Here is a 24296-nt window from a genome sequence, read left to right on the forward strand (position 1 = left end):
TTCTGTTTACATGCTGTACATCTCGATGACGCTATGGCTATATAACTTGGTCCCTAACAGTATTGTGGACTTATCTACAACAAATGGACAGCAGCAGTTCAGAAAAGCCGCTCACCACCACTTTCTCAAGGACAACCCATGATGGGGAATAAATGCTGGCCCAGCCAGCCACGCCCACATCCCAGGAATGAATTGTATATATAGATACATAAGCTCTAAGGGCATGGGGATGGAGGAGCTCAGCGATTACAGGTATGCAGAATAGGATACAGGCTGAGTTGAAATTATGGAAGGTTGTGTTAAGAAGGAGAGTATTGGAGAAGTTAAAACTGAAGTGACAAAACAGATATGGAAGTATATGGGTCTTACTGAAAAAAAATGTAAAGCTTTCTCTCAGCCTGGGGTCAAGAAGGAGCATATTAGTGGTAAGTGTAGTTTGATGAATAATAATTGAGCTCACCATTCACTATAGACTATTGTTGACCTTACAAGTATGAATGGTAGAATGCTATAGGAGATAACCTATGGCAACTGTCTGTCCTTCCATTAAAAAAATGTCTGTCAACTTTCCTTTTAAGAGTTTCTACCAATATGCATCCCATATCTTAAAAATGCTGTATAAAACATCAAAACCTCTTCTTTTGCTCCTTTCATGATCATCTGAATCGTAGCTGCTGGCATCTGTAACATTTTCAAGATTGTGTGAGCTCAATACTGAGCTGGACTCCTTTGAGCTGCCTGCCTCAATGGTCAATGACCATGTTAACACTCACTCTTCAAATGTAACCACAAAGTATCACTGGCGATTCACATGCAGCACTAGAAGAACGTGAGAGAACCTCCAACACCTGTCGGGACAGGGTGGGGAAGGAGAGAAAGAATAGAACACATCTTCCTGTCATCTGAGATGGGAATCATTGGTGAAGCAAATTGGCAAGTACTATCTTAATAAAGGTAAGGCATCATAGTCCCAGAGGACAATGGGGCTATTCTCTCATTGGAGGTTTATTATAAGGGTCAACACTCCACAGGTGAGGGGATAGGTTGAGAAGGAAAGACCTTCGAGTTTATGGATCTAGTGTGGGAAAATGGGACTACTGGAGGTAGTCGTACATTTTTGTCAGTACAGATTTAATGGGCTGAAGGTCCTCTTCTGTAATGGATGATTCTATGGTTCATGCTAACCTCAGCCGGTGCAGAGTGTTAGTTGGCTGGTCAGCTGATTTGCAATGCAGAGTGATGTCAACAGTGCAAGTTCAGTCTTAATACATGCACCTGAATTCTGGATAAGGTTCTTGTGGTGCACTCCCTCAGAGACAAAAGGCTGATGTTCAAGTCCCACCTGCTCCAAAGGTGCATCATAATATCTCTCAGCATATTGTTTGAAAATATCCTTGAAAATACACTGAATTTGCAAAGTATTTTTAGGGGGCCTTGGGGGTACAGTTGTAGTGTGTGTCCACCTCTGGGCCAGGAGGCATGTTCTGGAGGTGTGTAATAACATCTCTAAACAGATTGATTGGGGTGGCATGGTGGCTCAGTGTTTAGCACTGCTACCTCACAGCACCAGAGACCCAGGTTCGGTTCCAGCCTCGGGTGACTGTCTGTGTGGAGTTTGCATGTTCTTCCCGTGTCAGTGTGGGTTTCCTCCGGGTGCTCTGGTTTCCTCCTACAGTCCAAATGCGTGCAAGTCAGGTGAATTGGCCATTCTAAATTGCCCATAGTGTTAGGTGGTCAGAGGGAAATGGGTTTGGGTGGGTTACTCTTCAAAGGGTCGGTGTGGACTTGTTGGGCCGAAGGGCCTGTTTCCACACTGTAGGGAATCTAAACAAAATATCAATGAATATTGGAGATCATTGAAAGTGGAGTTGTAGGTAGACAGGATAAAACCATTTGATATTCTTGCCTTTATTGGTCAATGCATTGAATGGGAGGTCATGTCGTGGGTGCACAGTTCACTTTTGGAATCTTACGTTCAAGTCTTGTCTCCTTGCGTAGGAAAGATGTTGTGAAATTTGATAGGGTTCAGAAAAGATTTAGAAGGATATAGCCAGGGTTGGAGGGTTTGAGCATTAGGGAGAGGCTAAATAGGTTGGGGATGTTTGCCCCCGAGTGTCAGAGACTGAGGGATAACCTTGTATAGGCTTGGAAAAGCACGAGGGGCATGGATAAAATGAATAGCCAAGATCTTTTTCGCAGGGTAGTGGAATCCAAAAGTAGAGGTCATATGTTTAAGGTGAGGGGAAGAGTTTTAAAATGGACCTAAGGGGTAACTTTTTCACGCAGAGGGTGGTACGTGTATGGAATGAGCTGGCAGAGGTGTTGGTAGAGGCTGGTTTAATTAGAACATTTAAAAGGCATACGGATGGCTACATAAATAGGAAGGGTTAGGGTTTGGGTTAGAGGAATAAGGGCCAAATATAAGCAGGTGGGACAGAATCTGTTTAGGATATCTGGTCGGAGTGGATGGGTTGGCCTATAGGATCTGTTTCTGTGCTGTACATCTCTATCACTCTATGCACTAAACTAGCATGGTCAAAATGTGATATTCGGTGGGTGATAATGCTTATCAGTGTTTCCATTAACTGATTTTAAAAATTCTAAAATTTGTGTGAGTGAGGAACAGTCCTCTCTTAAATTATTTCAATCTTATTTCAGATGTAAGTTGCAGCATGTACTCCCCACCTCCACCTCCCCAAAAACCTTTCCCACTCCGACGCTGGCCTTTTCTGGGGTCCCAGGTAAGGGGAACCTCTACATGTTCCCTCCGCCCTCTGCCCTTGTGTTGACACTGCAGCTCCTGCGACATCAATTATAACGGCTGTTTCTCGCTGTTCTTCTGGGAGGCAGAGAGATAACACACTTTCTTTGCTTTTGTTGCACACCAGCTGGACAAACCGGGTCTGCTGTGGAATTCGGGCCTAATCAATAACTGATAATGGTAATCCGGACCATTCCGTAACCACACAAATTGGTGTGAAACTTCCAAAGGAACGGAGCTCACCTTATCTATTGAGGTATGCTCTTCTCCGAGAGAACATCGGGACCATTGTCCTTCGATCTCAGCAAACAAGTCCGGGATACCCCTGTATCTCAAAACACATCAGGTCTTTGGGAGGGAGATGAACTGGACGTGTCTAATAAATCATTCAATGATGGAATGGTTTCTCACTTCTCCTGTTCCAGTGAGATTTCTGTTATATTACCAGGGGTAAGGAAGATTCTGATATCTGCTCTCACATTTCACGCCAGTTTGTGAGTGTGGCTGGTTGTTAAAGAAACCTCCTTCAGAACCCTCAGACAGGTGGGAAGACAGGAAGGGGAAAGGAACATGCTGGAAATACTCAGCATCTGAGGGGAGAGGGTTGTATTTTTTAAAACCACAAGAACTGCTGATGCCGAATTCAGAAGCAAAACCAGAAATCACTGGAAAAGCTCAGCAGGCCTGGCAGCATCTGTGGAGAGAAATCAGGGGTAATGTTTTGGGCCCAGTGACCCTTTCAGAACTGTTTTTATTTTGACTGTTGTTTATAATTCAAGAAAAAAAAATTGACCTATTTTCCTATCAACCTGTTGAGAGAAGTTATTACACACCTCAGGAGCAGGTGAAACTTGAACCTAGGACTCCCGATACCAGGGAAAGGACACTACCTCTTGCCACAAGAGGACCTTCTTGTTTTTATTTAACCTATTTTTCTAAGCAGCCTGTTCATGGGTATTATTACAAACTCCTGGTGCAGATGAGGCTTGAACCTGAGTCACCTGGTCCAGGAGGAGGGACACTTGCTCTGCACCACAAGAGGGCACCCATTATTACCTTACATGGAGATGTGGGGGATTAGACACAGGCTTGTGTGCAGCAGCTGCAGAAACTCCTTGGTCTTCACCAGTTTACTATCTTGGGGGCCCCTTTCACTAACTGTATTCTCCAACTCAAGGTCTCTCCTGCAAGAGGTAGGAGCAAGATGAAATCATTGGGCACTTGAAGCATTTCACCATTCAATAAGGTCATGGCTGAATTGAATGTCAACATCGTACCTCACAATCATGAGAAACTAAAATCTATCTCAACCTTGCACGCACAACCCTTCTGGAGTAAAGAATTTCATAAATTCACTGCCCTCTGTGCAACTTTTCCTCATCTTGAGTCCTGAATGATCAACCTCTTATTCTGAAAGTGTCCCTTTATGTTTTAGTCTCCCTTACTGGGGGAAACAATCTACCAATGTATCTTGGCCACGGTCTTTGCTTCATCCAGACTTTTCAGCACTTCACTACGGAACAGGATTGACATTCGTATGCTCTCTCTCTTACAAGACCTTTCACCGTCATATCAGAAGTCATGCAACATCAGGTTATCGTCCAAAAGTTTTATTTGAAATCACAAGTGTTCAGAGCATTGCTCCTTCACCAAGTACAATGAAGAGAAGCACACAGATACAGAATTTAAAGGCAGAGAGATCAAAAAATCGTGCAAATGGTGTGAGTGGAAAGTCCACAAGCTGAATAACAAGTCTTTGCAGATGATCAAAAGTGTCACATGATGTGAGTAAAGTGTTAACAGCTGAATAACAAGTGAAGGGATGACCTATGATCTGATTAATTGAGGCAGAGAGACAGTCAACAATATTTCTATAAGTCTGGACTCACATTCAGGCCAGAGCAAGGAAGGATGCAGATTTCCTTCTTGAAAATATATTGGTAAATCAGATGGATGTTTTCAACAATCAATTGCTTCTTTTTTTTATTAATTGCTTTGAAATTCTACCAGCTGTGGTAAGGTAAGATTTGAACCCATTTCAGCAGCACATGGGTATGGGCCTCTGAACTACTAGCCCAATAGACTTTACTGCTACATCAACACCTTCCTTGAGGAGACAGGCATGAACCACCAAGATCACAGAATCACACAATAATATAGCAGTGAAGGAGGCCATTTGTCCCATTGCATCTATGTTGTTTGTGTGAAAAAGCTACCCAATTAGCCCTTTTCTTCCTACTCTTTCAGCAAGTCATCAACACTGTGAAGCAGAACTGGGAAGATGTACAACAAATCAGCGTTACCATGGAGTTGAGTTGGACTCAGTACAGAAATAAGGACAAGATTTTTCTCTTCTATACTCTACTGTGACTCAGAAAGGAGCCAATTGGAGCAGCAGCAGCAGAAGAAGCAGAGTAGACCAAAGTGAAGGTGGCAGTGAACTGAGGAGGCAGAACTTCCTGAAAAAAATCTGAGGGGTGAGACCCAGACTGACTCATTGGAGCAGCTACAAAGCCCCAACAGGAACCCTATCAGATCGGAAAAGGCTCACAAAAGTGATATTGGTGCAAAGCAGTGAACGAGGATAGGTAGTGGGTAAATTGTTTTTGTCCGTTTTGAAAGTTACATTCAGGAAAGATTTAATCCAAGATGGATGACAGGAAAAAAAAATGTGGTTGTAAGAGTTCTTTTTTTTTGATGTATTTTAGGTATTGGAGCTGATTTCCTCAAATTCCTGGAGCAGTGATTACTGTTTTATAAACTGTTACATTGTTTTGGAACTTTGGGGGAAAAAGAAGATCAAAAGAACGGCACTTTTAAAAGGAGGAAGTGAGACAATGGCAGAGACCACATGGTCAGAAAAAGAAACCTACAAAGCTGTCTGACTCAGCAGTGAATCTGTACAGCTCCTGCCTTGGCTGTTTGAGTTCAAGTGTCCCTGGACATTGGAGGGCATCTAAGAAAAAATAACAAATGGCAAAATTCACACCTGACCTTGGAGGAACTTGTGTGGGTGAGCTCACAGCATGGCAGCGGGTAAGTGCACAGTTTTTAAGTGTAATCTTGCTGTAAATCTATAATAGTGAGTAGAGTGGGTTCTTTTTTGACTATACGTTTTATTGAGATGTATCTCTTGATTAAATTTTAAAAATACAAAACATAGGTCCTAAGTTAGCGTGGAGCAGTATTTTTTAGAGCAGAAAGACAGTGCTATTTCCTGGGTCTCTGGATTGTTAAGGTGCAAAGATGACCTTTAGTAGAGCAATGTGCTTGTCCTGTTGGATGTGGGAGATTAGGGAGAGTTTCCATGTTACTGATGATTATGTCTGCAGAAAGTGTTTGGTTGCAAATCCCATCAGATCGCATGGATCAATTGGAGCGGTAGTTGGATGCAATAAGGAATTTACAGGATTGTGATGGATGGCAGTTATAAGAAAGGGAGAAAAACCACAGATACAGTCAGTTAGATGGGTTACCTCCAGGAGAGATAGGAAAAGGAGGCAGGTACTGCAGGAGTCTACTGTGGCTATTTCCATCTCAAACAAGTATACTGTTTTGGACCCAGGGGTTTAGTAAGGAAAGAGATCAGTCTGACTGACACAGTTAGGAAAAGGAGCAAGTCAAACAGGTAGGACAGGCAGGAACAAAACAGAGAATAAGGTAAGACTGATAAATTAAACTACATTTATTTCAATGCAAGTGGCTTAACAGGGAAGATAGATGAACTCGGGGCATGGCTAGGAACATGAGACTGGGATATAATAGCAATTAATGAAATGTGGCTCAGCGATGGACAGAACTGGCGGCTTAAATTTTCAGGACACAAATGCTATAAGAAGGACAGAAAGGGGGTGAGGGCAAGAGAGGAGGGGGAGTGATATTTTTAATAAAGGATAACATTATGGCTGTACTTAGAGGGACATTCCTGGGAATACGTCCAGGGAAGTTATTTGGGTGGAACTGAGAAATAAGAAAGGGATGATCACCTTATTGTGATTGTATTGAGAAACAAATTTGTAAGGAGATCTCAGTTATCTGTAAGAATAATAGGGTGGTTATGGTAGGAGATTTTAACTTTCCAAACACAGACTGGGACTGCCATGATGTTAAGAGTTTAGATGGAGAGGAATTTGTTTGGTGTGTAGAAGAAAATTTTCTGATTCAGTATGTGGATGTATCTACTACAGAACGTGCAAAACCTGACCTACTGTTGGTAAATAAGGCAGTGCAGATGACTGAGATATCGGGGAATGGGTGGGTGGGGGGGGGAATGTTGGTGGTGGTGCGGTCTTTGGGGCCAGTGACCATAATTCTATTAGTTTTAAAATAGTGATGTGAATGGTATTAGGCAAGAACTTTCAAAAGTTGATTCGAGGCAGATGTTCTCAGGTAAAGGGATGGTTGGAAAATGGGAAGTCTTCAAAAATGAGATAACGATGGTCCAGAGACAGTATGTTCCTGTTAGGGTGAACGGTGGGGCTGGTAGGTCTAGTTGTTACTGAATAATTGGAGAAATTTAGATTTTGGTCAAGGAAAAGAAGGAAGCATATGTCAGGTAAAGACAGCAGAAATCTAATTAATCCTTAGAAGAATATAAAGGGAATAGGAGTATACTTAAAAGGGAAGTCAGGAGGGCAAAACAGGGACATTAGATTAGGTTGGATTAGATTAGCTATAGTATGGAAACAGGCCCTTTGGCCCAACAAATAGGGTTAAGGAGAATCCAAAGGGATTTTATAAATATATTAAGGACAAAAGGGTAACTAGGGAGAGAACAGAACCCCTCAATGATCAGCAAGGCAGCCTCTGATTTGGAATCTGTTCTGGGATAGAAGTGACCTGTACAAGAGGGATGGATTACACCTGAATTGGAAGGGGATGAATACACTGGCAGGGAGATTTGCTGGAGCTGCTCAGGAGGATTTAAGCTATTAAGGTGGATGGATGGGTGGGGCCCAGGGAGACAGGGAGGAAAGAGACTGGGACAGTTGAGAAAAGAAGCGAGTCAAACAGTCAGGGCAGGCAGGGACAAAGTAGAGAACAAGGTAGGACTGATAAATTAAACTGCGTTTATTTCAATACAAGAGGCCTAACAGGGAAGGCAGATGAACTCAGGGCATGGTTAGGAACATAAGACCATAAGACACAGGAGTGGAAGTAAGGCCATTCGGCCCATCGAGTCCACTCCGCCATTTAATCATGGCTGATGGGCATTTCAACTCCACTTAACTGCATTCTCCCCGTAGCCCTTAATTCCTCGTGACATCAAGGACTGGGTTAACATAGCAATTACAGAAACATGGCTCAACGATGGACAGGACTGGCAGCTTAATGTTCCAGGATACAAGTGCAACAGGAAGGACAGAAAGGGATGCTGGGGAGTGGTGTTTTTGTTGAGGGATAGCCTTACAGCTGTACTGATAGAGGATATTCCTGGAAATACATCCAGGGAGGTTATTTGGGTTGAACTGAGAAAAGAAAGGGATGATCACCTTATTGGGATTGTAGTATAGACCCCCTAATAGTCAGAGGGAAATTGAGAAACAGATTTGTAAGGAGATTTTGGTTATCTGTAAGAATAATAGGATGGTTATGGTAGGGGATTTTAACTTTCCAAACATTAGACTAGGACTGCTATAGTGTTAAGGCATTAGATGGAGAAGAATTTATTAAGTGTGTACAAGAAAACTCTCTGATTCAGTATGTGGATGTACCTACTACAGAAGGTGCAAAACCTGAATTACTCTTGGGAAATAAGGCAGGGCAGGTGACTGAAGTATCAGTGAGGAAGCACTTTGGGGCCAGCGACCATAATTCTATTAGATTTAAAATAGTGATGGAAAAGGATAGGCCAGATCTAAAAGTTGAAGTTCTAAATTAGAGGAAGGGTAATTTTGCTGGTATTAGGCAAGAACTTTCAAAAGCTGATTGGGGGCAGATGTTCGCAGGTAAATGGACAGCTGGAAAATGAGAAGCCTTCAGAAATGAGATAACGAAAGTCCAGAGCCAGTATATTCCTGTCAGGGTGAAAGGAAAGGCTGGTAGGTATAGGGAATGCTGGATGACTAAAGAAATTGAGGGTTTGGTTAAGAAAAAGAAGGGGGCATATGTCAGGTATAGACAAGATAGGTCAAATGAATCTTTAGAAGAGTATAAAGCAGTAGGAGTTTATTTTAAGAGGGAAATCAGGAGGGCAGAAAGGGGACATGAGATAGCTTTGGCAAATAGAATTAAAAAGAAGCCAAAGAGTTTTTACAAATACATTAAGGACAAAAGGGCAACTCAGGAGAGAATAGGGCCCCTCAAAGATCAGCAATGCTGTGGAACCGCAGGAGATGGGGGAGATACTAAATGAGTATTTTGCATGAGTGTTTACTGTGGAAAAGAATATGGAAGATATAGAATGTAGGGAAATAGATGGTGATATCTTGAAAACTGTCCATTTTATAGAGGAGGAAGTGTTGGATGTCTTGAAACACATAAAAGTAGATAAATCCCCAGGACCTCATCAGGTGTACCCTAGAACTGTGTGGGAATCTAGGGAAGTGATTGCTGGATCCCTTGCAGAGATATTTGTATCATCGATAGTCACAGGTGAGGTGCTGGAAGACTGGAGGTTGGCAAACATGGTGCCACTGTTTAAGAAAGATGATAAGGACAAGCCAGGGAACTATAGACCGGTGAGCTTGACGTCGCTGGTGGGCAAGTTGGAGATAATCCTGAGGGATAGGATGTACATGTATTTGGAAAGGCAAGGACTGATTAGGGATAAGTCAGCATGGCTTTTGTGCATGGGAAATCATGTCTCACAAACTTGACTGAGTTTTTCGAGGAAGTAACAAAGAATTGATGAGGGCAGAGCGGTAGATGTGATCTATATGGATTTCAGTAAGGTGTTCAACAAGGTTCCCCATGGGAGATTGATTAGCAAGATTAGATCTCACGGAATACAGGGAGAACTAGCCATTTGGATACAGAACTGGCTGAAAGGCAGAAGACAGAGGATGGTGGTGGAGGGTTGTTTTTTAGACTGGAGGCCTGTGACCAGTGGAGTGCCACAAGGATTGGTGCTGGGTCCTCTATTTTTTGTCATTTACATAAATGATTTGGATGCGAGCATAAGAGGTACAGTTAGTAAGTTTGCAGATGATACCAAAATTGGAGGTGTTGTGGACAGCGAAGAGGGTTACCTCAGATTACAACAGGATCTTGACCAATGGGCTGAGAAGTGGCAGATGGAGTTTAATTCAGATAAATGTGAAGTGCTGCCTTTTGGGAAAGCAAACCTTAGCAGGATTTATACACTGAATGGTAAGGTTCTAGGGAGTGTTGCTGAACAGAGACCTTGGAGTGCAGGTTCATAGCTCTTTGAAAGTGGAGTCACAGGTAGATAGGGTAGTGAAGAAGGCATTTGGTATGCTTTCCTTTTATTGGTACAGGAGTTGGGAGGTCATGTTGCGGCTGTACAGGACATTAGTTAGGCCACTGTTGGAATATTGCGTGCAATTCTGGTCTCCTTCCTATTGAAAGGATGTTGTGAAACTTGAAAGGGTTCAGAAAAGATTTACAAGGATGTTGCTAGGGTTGGAGGATTTGAGCTATCGGGAGAGGCTGAACAGGCTGGGGCTGTTTTCCCTGGAGCGTTGGAGACTGAGGGGTGACCTTGTAGAGGTTTACAAAGTTATGAGGGGCATGGATAGGATAAATAGACGAAGTCGTTTTCCTGGGGTTGGGGAGTTCAGAACTAGAGGGCATGGGTTTAGGGTGAGTGGGGAAAAATGTAAAAGAGACCTACGGGGCAACTTTTTCATATAGAGGATGGTATGTGCATGGAATGAGCTACTAGAGGAAGTGGTGGAGGATGGTACAATTGCAACATTTAAGAGGCATTTGGATGGGTGTATGAATGGGTTTGGAGGGATATGGGCCAGGTGCTGGCAGGTGGGACTAGATTGGGTTGGGATATCTGGTCGGCATGGAAGGGCTGTTTCCATGCTGTACATCTCTATGACTCTATGAATAACACACTACATTTGGGTTCTACTGGCGGAGCCACTTAGCCCCAGACTTCATTTGGGCCATATATAAAAAGAGCTGATTGCTAGAACGGAGATTGACACAACTCTGTAAATTTTACAATACTCGTAGACCAGGATGAGAGTGATCCTAAGGGAAGAGTACAAAACTGGGCCAAGACCAATTATATCAAAATCCGGCAGGAGTTGGGAAATGAGGTTTGGGGGCAGCTATTTGAAGGGAAGTCCACATTTTATAATGTGGGAGGCTTTCAAAGATAGGTTGAAGATAGTGCAGAGTAGGCATGTCCCTTTGAAAACAAGGCAAGATTTGTGAACCATGGATGGCAGGAGAAATTGTGCGACTAGCCAAGAGGAAAAGAGAAGCATACACAAGGTCCAGCTAGCTAAGAACAGAATGGACCCTGGAGGAATATCGGGAGAGTAGGACCAATCTAAACAAGGAATCAAACGGGCCAAAAGGGGTCATGAAATAACTTTAGTGAGCAGAATTAAGGAAAAGCCCAGGCCGCCTTTTGATACATAAAAGAAGCAAGAGGATAACTATAGAAAGGATTGGTCCACAAAAGGATAAGGAAGGAAGGTTGTGTGACAAACTGGAGAAAATGGGTGAGATTCTCAATGATTGGTTTCCATCAGTTTTCACTGAGGAGAGTGACATGATGAATACAGAGATTAGAGATAGAAGTTTGTTTACTCAGGATCACATTGACATAAAGAGGGAGCTTGTGTTGGGTAGGTGAAAGGATATTAAGGTGGATAGATCCTCAGGACCGGATGGGATCTATCCCAGGTTGCTGAGGGAGGTGAGAGAGGAAATAGCTGGGGCTCTGACAGATATCTTTGCAGCATTCTTAAACACAGGTGAGGTGCCAGAGGACTGGAAAGTTGCTAATATTGTTTCAATGTACAAGAAGGGTAGTAGGGATATTCCAGATAACTACAGACCAGTGAGCCTGACATCAGTGGTGGGAAAGTTGCTGGAGAAGGTACTGAGGGATAGGATCTATTTATATTTAGAAAAGAATGGGCTTATCAGTGATAGGCACCATAGTTTTGTGCGGGGGAGATTGTGCCTTACCAACTTAAGAGTTCTTTGAGGAAGTGGCCAAATTGATAGATGAAGGAAGGGCTGTGGCATTTGATAAGGTTCTCATGGTAAACTAATGGAGAAAGTGAAGTCACTTGGTGTGCAGGGTGTTCTAGATGGTGGATAAAGAACTGTGAGCAACAGGAGACAGTAATAGTTGAAAGGCGTTTCTCGAAATGGAGAAAGGTGACCAGTAGTGTTCCACAGGGAGCAGTGCTGTGGCCACTATTGTTAGTGATATACAAAAATGATCTGCAAGAGGGAATTAGTAGTCTGATCAGTACGTTTGCAGATGAGATGAAGATTGGTGGAGTAGCAAAAAGCATAGGGGATTGTCAAAGAATACAGGAGAATATAGATAGAGAGTTAGGTGGAGAAGTAGCAGATGAAGTTCAATCTGAACAAATGTGAGGTGATACATTTTGGAAGGTCTAATTCGAGAGTGAACTATACTGTAAAAGAAGAGCCCTTCGAAAAGATGAGCAGAGAGATCTGGGAGTTCAGGTCCATTGTACTTGAAGGTGGCTGCACAGGTCAAGAAGGCATTTGGTATACTTGCCTTTATCAGATGGGGTATTGAATATAAGAGCTGGCAGGTCATGTTAGAATTGTACAAGACTTTGGTTCGGTCCCATTTAGAATAGTGTACAGTTCTGGTCACCATATTGCAAAAAGGATGTGGAGGCTTTGGAGAGGGTGCAGAGAAGGTTTACGAGAATGTTGCCTGGTATAGGAGGTGCTAGCTATGAAGAGAGGATGAGTAGGTTAGGATTGTTTTCATTAGAAAAAAGGAGATTGAGGTCTACAAAATCATGAAGGGTATAGACAGGTGGATAGGGATAAGCTTTTTCCCCTTGGTGAAGGATTCAAGGTGAAAGGTTTAAGGTGGATACATGTGGAAAGTACACAGAGGGTGGTAGGTGCCTGGAATGCATTGCCAGCAGAGGTAGAACAGGCAGGCTTCATTTAAGGTGCATGTGGGCACATGCATGAGTAGGTGGGGAGCAGAGGGATACAGATGCTTAGGAATGGGCAACAGGTTTAGACAATGGATTTGGATCAGCACAGGCTTGGTGGGTTGAAGGGCCTGTTCCTGAGTTGTAAATTTTCTTTGTTCATCTGAGCTGATATGAAGTGTGGAGGGGGCAGCATGTCTGCTTGACTGTTGTATCTTAGTAAACTTAAATTACTCTAAAAATACTTAGAAATATTTGGCTACCTTAGATATTGGTTCTGCATTTGGCACTTCAAGTCAGAATCTTGTAATATTAATGACATTAAGAGGTAGGGGAATGGCATGGAAAAATGATATTGAGGATGATTATCTTGGGGGTTCTGCAGCCAAGATACGATAATGACACAGAGTCATAGAGATGTACAGCACAGAAACAGACCCATCAGTCCAATTTGTTCTCTATGCCGACCAGATATCCCAACCCAATCTAGTCCCACCTGCCAGCATCTGGCTCATCCCTCCAAACCCTTCCTATTCATATCCCCGTCCAGATGTCTTTTAAATGTTGCAATTGTACCAGGCTCCACCACTTCATCTGGCAGATCATTCCATACACGTAATACCCTCTGCATGAAAGAGTTGCCCCTTAGGTCTCTTTTATATCTTTCCCTCTCACCCTAAACCTATGCCCTCTAGTTCTGGATTCCCCCACCTCAGGGATAGAAAAGACTTTGTCTATTTATTCTATGTCCCTCATGATTTTATAAACCTCTATCAAGTCACCAGTCAGCCTCGGACACTCCACGGAAAACAGTCCTAGCCTAGTCAGCCTCTCCCTATAGCTCAAATCCTCCAACCCGAGCAACATTCTTGTAAATCTTTTCTGAACCCTTTCAAGTTTTACAATATCCCTCCAATAGGAAGGAGACCAGAAATGCACGCAGATTAGGGATTCAGCAGCAGATGGATTACGGTAATGCTTCAAGTGGATAATATTACTCATTCCAGAATTACCAACATTTGCGACACAGGGATTATGAAACAGGAAGTTCAGTTTGAAATCAAATAGGATGATTACTTAGTGTGGAAACAGGCCCTTCGGCCCAACAGGTCCACACCGACCCGCCACCCACCCATTCCCCTACATTTACCCCTTTACCTAACACTACGGACAATTTAGCATGGCCAATTCACCTGACCTGCACATCTTTAGACTGTGGGAGAAAACCGGAGCACTCGGAGTAAACCCATGCAGACACGGGGAAGAACGTGCAAACTCCAGTCAGCTGCCTGAGTCAGGAATTGAACCCAGGTCTCTGGCACGGTGAGACAGCAGTGCTAACCACTGTGTCACCGTGCTGATGTTATAAATCCAAATCGAATAGGATGCTAATGTTTCCGGTTCAATCGGAGCTAATGACTAGGAATAGAGACTAAACCACTGAAAAGGCTGTGGATTTTATGGCAGGAATTTAAGAGTACAGCTTGTCTCCTTAACATCTTGTTATTTACTCATGGAATGAAAGTGTCAAAGATAAGATAGAGGCAACTACAACACACACAAGACCAAGCAATCTGACAACATGGAGAGGAGTGAAGTAGTAACAACTTGGTATCTATAACACAAGGAAGATGCTTACAATGTTCCCAGGCGCTGAATATCTAAAATACTGGGATGTGTGTGCAATATACAGCTTTATCCTATTTTCACCTGATAGCTTGATGTGTATACTTTTCATTAATTGAATGAATAACATTCAAGAATACAATGGTTGTCCTCCACATGCATTAAGGAAATTATGGCTTTGTAATGTGCAATGCAGGGGCTTTAAATTTTTACATCTTTTGGCTAACAATTGCATTTTGTAAATCCAAAAGAAAGGAGTTTAACAAAGAATTCTCATTTAATGTATAATGAAATACAGTATCTTGATAGAAAAACTGTAAATTTTGTCTCCATGGATACTTTTTAATTCTTGTTAATTTCCCTTGATATTTTCATATCAAGGTTACAATACACCCACAAGTTTGATGACTATAAATATAAAATTTATTTTTAAACACAAAGTTGGCTGTAATTTAAGGATGCTTTGAACAGAACACCTATTACTGGCATTCTGTAGCCAGAAATAGCAAATTATATTTCTATCTGTGAACTGCAGTCTGAACCATACAGGCATTAAAATTGGCGTCATTAAAGCTAAATATACAAGATACTGATATGGTAGAAATATGCCACCTAGTGGTCTTTTTGACGAGTGTAAAGCCTGAAGTATTTTCTTTTGATTGTAGCAGCATGACGTATCTCCTGTTATTAATACAAGTCTTCTAAGTTCAAAGTGAGACACATATTGTGAACCAACTTTTCAATTTGTGCTGCAGTAAAATATCCTATATTGTGTTCAATTCTTAAAATTTCAGTATTGTATCTTTCGTTTGTAAAGCCTTTTCAGCTATGTCCACACGTGCTTTAAGCAAATTAGCTTGTTCTACACTCCCCAAGCTGGAAGCATTCTTCAATAAGAAGTGGGAAAGGAAGAGTTTCAGGCCTTCGCGGAACAGTCCCAGCTTTGGAATTCCAGAGATCCTGTGTTGAAAGAATATGAAGATCTTTAGAAAAACCATACATCAAGAATTCAAAGATTTTAAAAAAAAGACTATATGGAATATGTGGTCAAAGCTGTTCCTCTTGGAGTCATTAGAATATCAAATTTCAAAGTGAGGAACAATTTATTCTACAAGAGAACATGGTCCAGACTGGATGGCAAGTGGACTTTGGTTGTGGTGTTGCTGTGGAGAATACGCCAGGTTCCAATAAGCTTTTACTTAAATTCAACCAGGCAAGTTGATTGCAATTGGTCCAGGTTTTGTCATGGAGTGTGCTCAAGGAAAACACTTCTCCCCTATCTCAAAGCTTTTGTTCACCTGGAGAAAAAAAGAGTCTAATATTTCAGTCTTTTTAGTTACAGGCCAGAGCTCTATGTATGAATATATGTAGTTTAGAACAGACATGAGCATTCAGAACCTGACCAATAATTTTCAACTGTTTGTTAGTGTAATTCTTAGTACCGTTGGATTACCAACCAAGCTGCACCCTTTTCTTCTGTAATACAAGTTGTTGCTCATTTTCGATATTCTTGCAAGTCTGTCCTGAAGAACACAGGACAAAAATCTTGGACTATTTCTTTGTATTTGGAAATGGGGAAATTGGTGGTTGTTTTTGACAGGTGCTGACTTGATGGGCGAAGGGCCTTTTTCTGTGCATGAGATATCTATGACTCTTTACATGCACAAAGTGCTAACATGTTTGTCCATTGGGTATTGCAGTTCTACTGCATGGTCATTGCAGATCTTGGGCAGAAATCTGAATTTGGAATGAATACTGGGGTAGACATTCTCTAAATTTCATAATTACTGATGACTTTTATTCCAAATATGCATTCTTGATTGTGCAATCATCCTTAACTCAAATCAAAAAGTTAATTTTCAGTATATCTCAAATTGTAGTTCTAAGTTGAAGTTTTGAAGAGCCGGCAATATTGAATTATACAGTTCATTTGTCAAGTGCTTGGAGATGAATTTCAGTCTAAACCAAGGGACATGTTTTGGTGATGAGTCTTCACCATTAACGATCTGGATAACATACACTGATAGCAATCATATTACAATGTAGGATGGTTCACATTAGCCCAGCAAGAACAGTATCAATCCTGGGACCATAAAATATATGGTGCTAAACTTTAGCAGGCCACTCAACCAGACAATTCAAATTCTTATTCAACATTAAATAAACCAATTGCCATGACAGATATAAGTTTTTTTTAAAAATACATAATCTATAAATTAAGAGCAGAAGGTCCCAGTGCCCAGCTCCGCCATTCAAGATGATGATGGCTGATCTGATTACTCCACATTCTAACCTACCCCTGACAATCTTCCACTCCCTTGCTTATCAAGAATCTTTCTCTGTCTTAAGTAGGTTTTAAAACTCTCCTCCCCTTTCAAATCAATTGATTATGGTTGAGCAAATTTATAGCTTTTTTTTTTAAAAACAGCTATTAAAAATAGAAATAATACAAGTACAAAGTATTACCTTTGAAATATTGCCACTAAATCTTCAGGTTCTGTATCCACAAGTAGTTTATGGAGAACGTGGCGTAAAAGTTTGACTTTAGGTTTATCTAGTTCGCTGAACTCGATTACCTGCATATTGAAATGGGTATTTATACATTATTGCTTTCACGAAATAAAATTAGTAGAAGTAGGTCATTCACTAAGTTCTACCATTCAAAGAAATTATGGCCACTCTGTATTTTATCTTCAAATCCTGTGATTAACCTTGCCATTAAAAAAAAATCAATCTAGATCTTAAAAAACTCTAATCCTGCACCCAGGTTTTTGCAGAATGAACATTCAACGTTTCTATAATAGTGTACGAAGAAATGTTTCCTGAAGTAACCTCTAAAGAGTCTAGTTTCAATTTTACAGTAATGGCCCTGTGTTCTAGCCATCTCAACCAAAAATAAAATAATTAGTGCCATAATTAGATCAGTCTTAGTTTTTACTTCAAGCTTAGTTTATGCAGTGTATCATAAATTAACTCTTTGTAGGCCTAATTTCATTCCCGCAAATCCAAGCTTCTCTCAATCTCATAACCACTATTTCCTCCACGAGATGCCATGTCCAAAATAGGATGCAACATTCAAAATATGAATAAGTAAGAGCTTTAACGTTTTAAAAGAATGTGTATTAAATAAGTTCCTTTTTCTAATTTTTCAGGGGTTTTGCTCTGAAAGAGTTGAGTGTATTGCTGGAAAAGCACAGCAGGTCAAGCAGCTTCCGAGGAGCAGGAGAGTCGACATTTCGGGCATATGACTTTTGCCCGAAACGTCGATTCTCCTGCTCCTTGGATGCTGCCTGACTTGCTGTGCTTTTCCAGCACCACACTCCTGACTCATCTCCAGCATCTGCAGTCCTCACTTTTTCTCCTAGTTGATGGTTTTCAGAAAAGAAAAATGTGCTCCTTTAACTAATTCATCATTTTCTCTTTGTCTAATGTGTATCTAGGCTTAATGGGACATTTTATAGCACAGGAATTGTTGTAAGAAATGAGCAAAGCCATCTAGATCAAAAATTCAGCTGTTGCTTCAACACTGCTTTCCTGTTGGATTTTTATCATTCTATTCTGCATCTGATAACTTGTTTTGTACCTCTGCTTGTTTTCTAATCTGCTGAATTTCGACTTTCTCACACAGTTGTGCAACATTTCTTTCATGAACTACTAAATTATTTTTGGCCATGGCTGGTTAAACATCAGAATGGAGTATTTTCTCGATCTACTCTTTTTTTTATCCCCTCAAATAGATCTTAGAATGATTCCCAATAATTGGCTGTAGATTTTAAACTGTTGATAGTTAAGCACAATTGAAGTTAAATAATTTGTCAAGCTTTCAAAATGTGCCTCACAAATTGTTTTGCAACCTTCCCTCCCATGTGCTCCACAAATGAATTCACATTATCAGTACTTGCCAGATTTTCTCCTACCGCCAAACTCAATTTAAAGGTTAACAAGTCAAAATTAGTTAACGTACACTTAACAGTCGGTCATTCAAAAATATTCTTTTGGATAACACTCTAGACATTCATTCAATTTACATTGTTTTCTCTGCTTTGTCTACTAAATAACACAGAAATGAATAACTTGCATTAATGAAAACATTAAAGCAGCCCAAGGTGCTTCACAGAAACGTTAGCAATTCGGAGTCATATCAGGAAGTCTCACAGCAGGCCAAAAGCTGAGCCAATAGGGCAGGTTTTAAATACTATTTTCAAGGAGAAGAGAGTGGTTGAGAGATATAGGGAGGGAATTCTAAATCTTCAGGCCAGACAGCCAAAATCACAGCAGGTTCCCAATACTATTTTCCTCTATTATCCCGGTATTCTTTATTTTAAACATATACACTTCCCAATCCCTGCCAATAACTTGGCCATTGCCATCCTGGTCTCAACTCCAGTTCAAGTCCAAAGCCATATTTCTTTGTCAACAACATAGAGCAGAGAGGCTGTTGATAAACGTTAACAAAATAATGATTTGGCTTCCTGTTACTTGTACAAATTGGTAGGAATCGCTGAATGAAATCCAATGCCACATTTTCCTGGTATTAACAACAACAAAAATATTAGCTTTGCTTTGAGAACAGCTGATGGTCGTGGATTGTGATGTTTAACCCAGGCAGTTGTTTACAGCATGGAAGGTGGCCATTCAGCCTCCTAAGTGTCTGATCATTCTCTACAGGGCAATCTAAACTATCCCATTCCAGCGCACTATACATCCATGACCTTTCAAGTTCACTTCCTTTCAAATGTCTGCCCAGTTTCTTCTTAAAATCATTGATCATCTCTGAATCCACCACCCTCCTGCGTCCCATTTATTACCATTGGCTGCATTTAAAAGTGAAGTTCTTTTTTCATTCGCTTGCATTCCAAACAGCCAGAGTGCAGGGTAAGAGTCAACCACGTTGTTGTCACATTTAGAGTGGACCAGGTAAGGGTGGCAGATATTTTCCCCCAAGTGAACCAAATAGGCTTTTACAACATTTGTCAATAGTTACATGGTTAAAATTCGGCTAACTTTTTTATTGAGTTCAAAGTTCATGATCTGCCATTGTGAGGGCTGAACCCATCTTCCCAGAACATCAGCGTGGATTCAGAATTACTCCCCTTTGTTGAAACTCTTTTATGGCCATGTTTTAGGTTCTTAATATTCTTTCTTTGATTTAGTGTCCAATCTTAGCTACACTTCAATGTAGCACCTCTGGAAGATTTGTCCATATTAAAGGTATGATATGGTTAATTTGAAAAAAAAACAGAGGTGGTGGTGTAAAGGTCAACATACAGAAACATAAACTCTGTTTTGTGCCACAGATGGTGCCTGACCTCAGCATTTGCTGTTCTCATTTTATATATGATATACAAATTCCTTTCTTGACCACCCAGACTAAGCTTTTAATCTGGGTGTTGTGTATGCAAAATGGACATAACAGTTCTGTATGTTTTCTCCTCTGAATAACAAAATTCTGAAAAGCACCTCTAATTTAAATTCAAATTAACTTGCATTCACAAGTCCAGAGATTTAGTTTTAATATTGAATTCTACTAGACCTAAATACAGTAAATGATTGACAATAAACAAGTCTGTAATAAAGGATAAGTGTAGTTAAACAATGATTGAATATAGTGTGCAGTGCTTCACTTTTAGACAAATGAGGAGTAGTTCCTTGATAGAAGGAGAAACCATGATTTTCTTTCAAGAAATTTCTCTCAGCTGAATGGTTCCACAGGGGCTGGAACTTACCCAAGTAAATTTTAATTGTGTCTGAACCTTGTTAGTAAGATGGAATTTATAATGTTGCAATGAGAGGTTGAGAGATGCGTGAAAGCACCATAACCAAGTCAATTTAAGGTTCCATCTGTCATGAACTCTGAGTTTAAAGTTATGCAAGTGGAATTCTAGACTACTTTCTCCCTGCTGTCTCAGGAAGGCAAACAAGATATTATTTTTATTTAGTTGAGATCATCTCACATAATAGAAGGATCAAATTTAGTTGCTGTTGTGACATGCAAAACTCTAAGTGGATAAAATCATTCGGCCACCATTGACCTTCCATGAATGTGATTTCCACAGCTAGCAGAGACAGAGGCTGGTGTTCGCCTTTTGTTGTCTCAATCATATTTATTGTCCTGCTCAGAAAAGCTTTCCAAGCGGGTAGCTCTGAAGCATAAATAAGACAATAGCCACTCAAATGCTAATGCTACCAGCTCAAGATTTGTGGCACCCTGCTAAATCTCTAGTGCTTTTACGATTTCCTTGCAAAATCAAAACTTACTGATTATCCTCTTGCACACACTAGATAATTCATTTTCTTTTCCTTTCTCTCTAGTCCTGATAAAAAAATTCCATTTACACATGGCACTTTGCTAAGTCACCACCATTTGCTCTCTCACATCTGTGTACTTCTGAGAAAAGTAGGATTTTCATGAGCAATGTTCTCTCTCTGCAGCTCTCCGGGTTACAAAGCTAGATGTGTATGATTTTATGTGAGAAACTCTTCATACACCCACTGAGGAATGCATTCTACTGGGAAATAAAACAACCTTTTTCCTGTTACCAAGATCATAGAGAAAGCAAGAATTTAATAACTTGGAGAGTCACTGACTTCACAAAATTTAACAAATGCAAGGAAGAGGGAAGTTCTAAACTGAAAGAAACAGATGATTTTATTTCAGTTCATCAAAAATTGCTCCTTGGATGACCCTGCTGGGTCCCTTTGGGATCTGTCAGTTTGTTAACTTGGGCCATGTGCCCACATTTTTATCCATAAGAGCTATTGCTAGCAAGTGCAATGGCATTTGGGAGTTGTCACCCTCAGTTCTGCTCACAAGCACAATTCCACCTCCAACTCTGGCACTCTTCAGTTCCTTCTCTACCTCTGCAGCTGCTCCATCTTCTTGTCCTGTACCCCAGATTGTGTTTTAAAACAGAGTCACTGAATGGAAGGTAGGACTCTGGCACTGCTATTGGATCCATGCTGTAACTTGGAAAGGAAGCTCCAAAGGATCCAACACACAAAAGGCAGAAGGCGCCATTTCAAGCACAGTCATGTGTACTGCTACTTTGTCACTCAAAGGCCTGGGCCAAGATCTTGTGCAGTACAATAAGAGATTATGCTTGAAAGAGTAATGATATTATATTCAGAAAGTACTAACCTTAAAGACAGACAGAGACACTATTTTCTTGCTGAGAAGATGAACAAGGAGGTGAACCAAATTTGTGGTTGCGCTATTGGCCATACTCTTCAAATCTCTGAAGCGGTCCCACATGCTAAATTGGAATGTCATCTATTAAGGTTGAAGGGTCAAACAGAAATTTGAAAAAATATGAATGTTTAATAAACTTTGTAGGTCAGCAAGACAGATATTATAACTTTAACTTGATATCATGTTTGAAGGTTCCCTGCCATTGGATGAACAGGCTTAGAAATTGCACGGTATAGATTTCACGTGTTTTTTTTATTTCTCCTCCCCCCACCTTACCCCAGTTCCAACCTTCCAGCTCAGCACTGTCCTCATGATCTGCCCCATCTGTCCATCTTCCTTCCCACCTATCTGCACCACAGTCCCCTCTGACCTATCACCTTTGTTCCCATCTCCATCCATTTACTGCACTCTCAGCCATCTTCCCCCCAGCCCCACCCCTTCCCATTTATCACTCCAACCCCCAGCCTCCTGATGAAGGGCTTTTGCCCAAAACATCCATTTTCCTGCTCCTTGGATGCTGCCTGACCCTGCTGTGCTTTTCCAGCAACATACTCTTGACTCTAATCTCCAGCATCTGCAGTACAAATTTTCACATATAGATTGCATTTAATATCAAATACCAATTTGAACCAAAATTTACATTAACAAAAATGAGGGGATCCAAGATGGCGGCGACTCAGCAAGTCTGAGTCTATACTGCTCCTCCCAAGACCTAGGCAAAGTGGGCCACCCTCACCAAATCAATTAAAAATAGTTTTTATTTAATGTAATTAGTGATTTAGTACTAAATTTATACAGTTCAGTCTCTTGTAAAAAATGACTAGGGGGAAAGGAGCCCACAGTTCTCAGCAGGCACGAGCCCCTCCCCAGCTGCAGAGGTGTCCACAGCCGCCCCGGGGGACTTACCTACAGAGGCGAGCCTCACAGAAATAATCACCAAACTCGATGCGAAGGTCAATGCTTTCATAGAAGAGTCCTGAAGTCGATAGAATTCATTCTCGGCCATGCTACAAAAGCATGGCCGAGAAATCTAAGAAATTGAATGCCGAGTCGGAGGGGCGGAGCTAAGGGCCACGACCTCTGAGGCCACTGCCGAATCGGCCGTGGATCGGGTCCGGACTCTCGAGCAGCAAGTCCGGATCTTAGAGAATCACATTGACGACCTTGAGAATCGAGGTCGTCGGAAAAATATTCGTTTGCTGGGCCTTCCCGAACAGGAAGGCGGCGGCCAGCTTATAAGGTTCCTTGAACAGTGGCTTCTGCAGTTATTGAATCTGGAGGCTGGAACAGGCCAGGTAAAGGTTGAATGGGCCTACCGGGTTGCATTATGCGGGCCCGACTCGAACCATCGTCTCTACCCAGTCCTGTTCCAGCTGCAGAGCTATAAGGTGAGGCAGATGCTCTTGGAAGCCTCCAGAAATCTTGGGAAAGATCCACAAGCCATGACTCATAAATGATCCAAGATTATGTTATTTCAGGACTTTTCCCAGCTTTGGTCCGAAAGAGGAAGGTGTTTGATGAAGCAAAGTGCTTCAGAAATTTAAACATTCAATACTCCTTGCGCTACCCAGCTATACTACGCTTTAGCCATGAAGGCTCTGTGTTTAACTTCGGATCACCGGAGAAGGCCAAGAATTTTTGGACTCTCTTAGACAAATTATAAGAGTTAATTGATGTTGTTTTGCCCTACCCCGGTGCCAGTTTACCCCCCCTTTTTTTTCCTTTCATTATCTTACTGTTTAATATTATCTCCGGGGAGTGAGAAGAAGGGTTTATTTATTCGATTTCCTTTCCTTGGGAGTGGGATTGTTTTCCCGTTATTTTGTATTAATATATTTAATTATTTGCTGAGACTGTAATTTTATAGTCATAAGTTCATATATGGTATTAACATCACCAAATAGATCCAGGTGTTGGTGTTGGTGTGGGTGGGGGGGGGGGGGGGAGATGGGTACTCACTGTTAGTTCTAGTTGAGCAGTAACTTGAATTTTCTTTATCCTATCGTGGGGTGCCTGGGTCAAGGGTGGAGCACTGATTGGGAGAGGTTATGATGGGTTTTTTGGAAAGGAAGTGATGCCCCCTGGGAATAAGGGGGAAGTTTTTTTTAAAAAAACTATTTTATACTTTTTTTCACTATTTAGAAATAGCTTTTTTTATTATATTGATCTGAATGTACTAAAGAGCTTTTATTTTTGTGAATGTTATATGACCTATGCTCGGGATGTTTTGGATAAATACGGGTTTTGTTGTGATCTGATGTTAACACATTGCGAGTGAGCATGTATATATATCACTGCTCAATTCAGGTGTTATCCGATGGATTTTTTTTTTCTCTTGAATAACGTAAGAATTTTAATGATAACTCTGGTTAGTTGTAAGTTAGAGGAGTAGTTAGTTGAGTTTTGTCTTTGTTTTTCTCTTGGTATTTCTTTTTTCTTGTTTGATAGATTTTGGTTATCATTGATATACAGTTAAATCTGAAATATATGTTTATACTAGGGTTTTTTTTAAGTTTTCTTTTGTAAACTTGTTAAAACATGTTAAAATTTTCAATAAAAATATCTAAAAAAAAATCAAAAATGAACAGAAACGACCATTTAACACAGGAGCTGAATGACAACTGTTCAAACTTGTGTT

The 24296-nt window shown here is 41.0% G+C and overlaps 1 protein-coding gene across 1 annotated transcript in view; it reads right to left on the bottom strand.

Annotated features, from left to right (window-relative positions):
• Positions 1-14869: 14869 nt before the first annotated feature.
• The window catches only part of nom1 (nucleolar protein with MIF4G domain 1), a 65105-nt gene continuing 55678 nt past the window's right edge, over positions 14870-24296 (bottom strand). The window contains exons 9-11 of the mRNA XM_060825612.1: positions 21608-21739; positions 16936-17045; positions 14870-15429 (exon numbers count right to left, since the gene is read on the bottom strand). Of these exons, the coding sequence (XP_060681595.1) occupies positions 15252-15429; positions 16936-17045; positions 21608-21739 (420 nt within the window). The 3' untranslated portion in view covers positions 14870-15251. The remainder of the gene's footprint in view (positions 15430-16935; positions 17046-21607; positions 21740-24296) is intronic.

The sequence above is a fragment of the Hemiscyllium ocellatum genome, chromosome 5, assembly GCF_020745735.1.
Source record: "Hemiscyllium ocellatum isolate sHemOce1 chromosome 5, sHemOce1.pat.X.cur, whole genome shotgun sequence".
NCBI classification, from domain to species: domain Eukaryota; kingdom Metazoa; phylum Chordata; class Chondrichthyes; order Orectolobiformes; family Hemiscylliidae; genus Hemiscyllium; species Hemiscyllium ocellatum.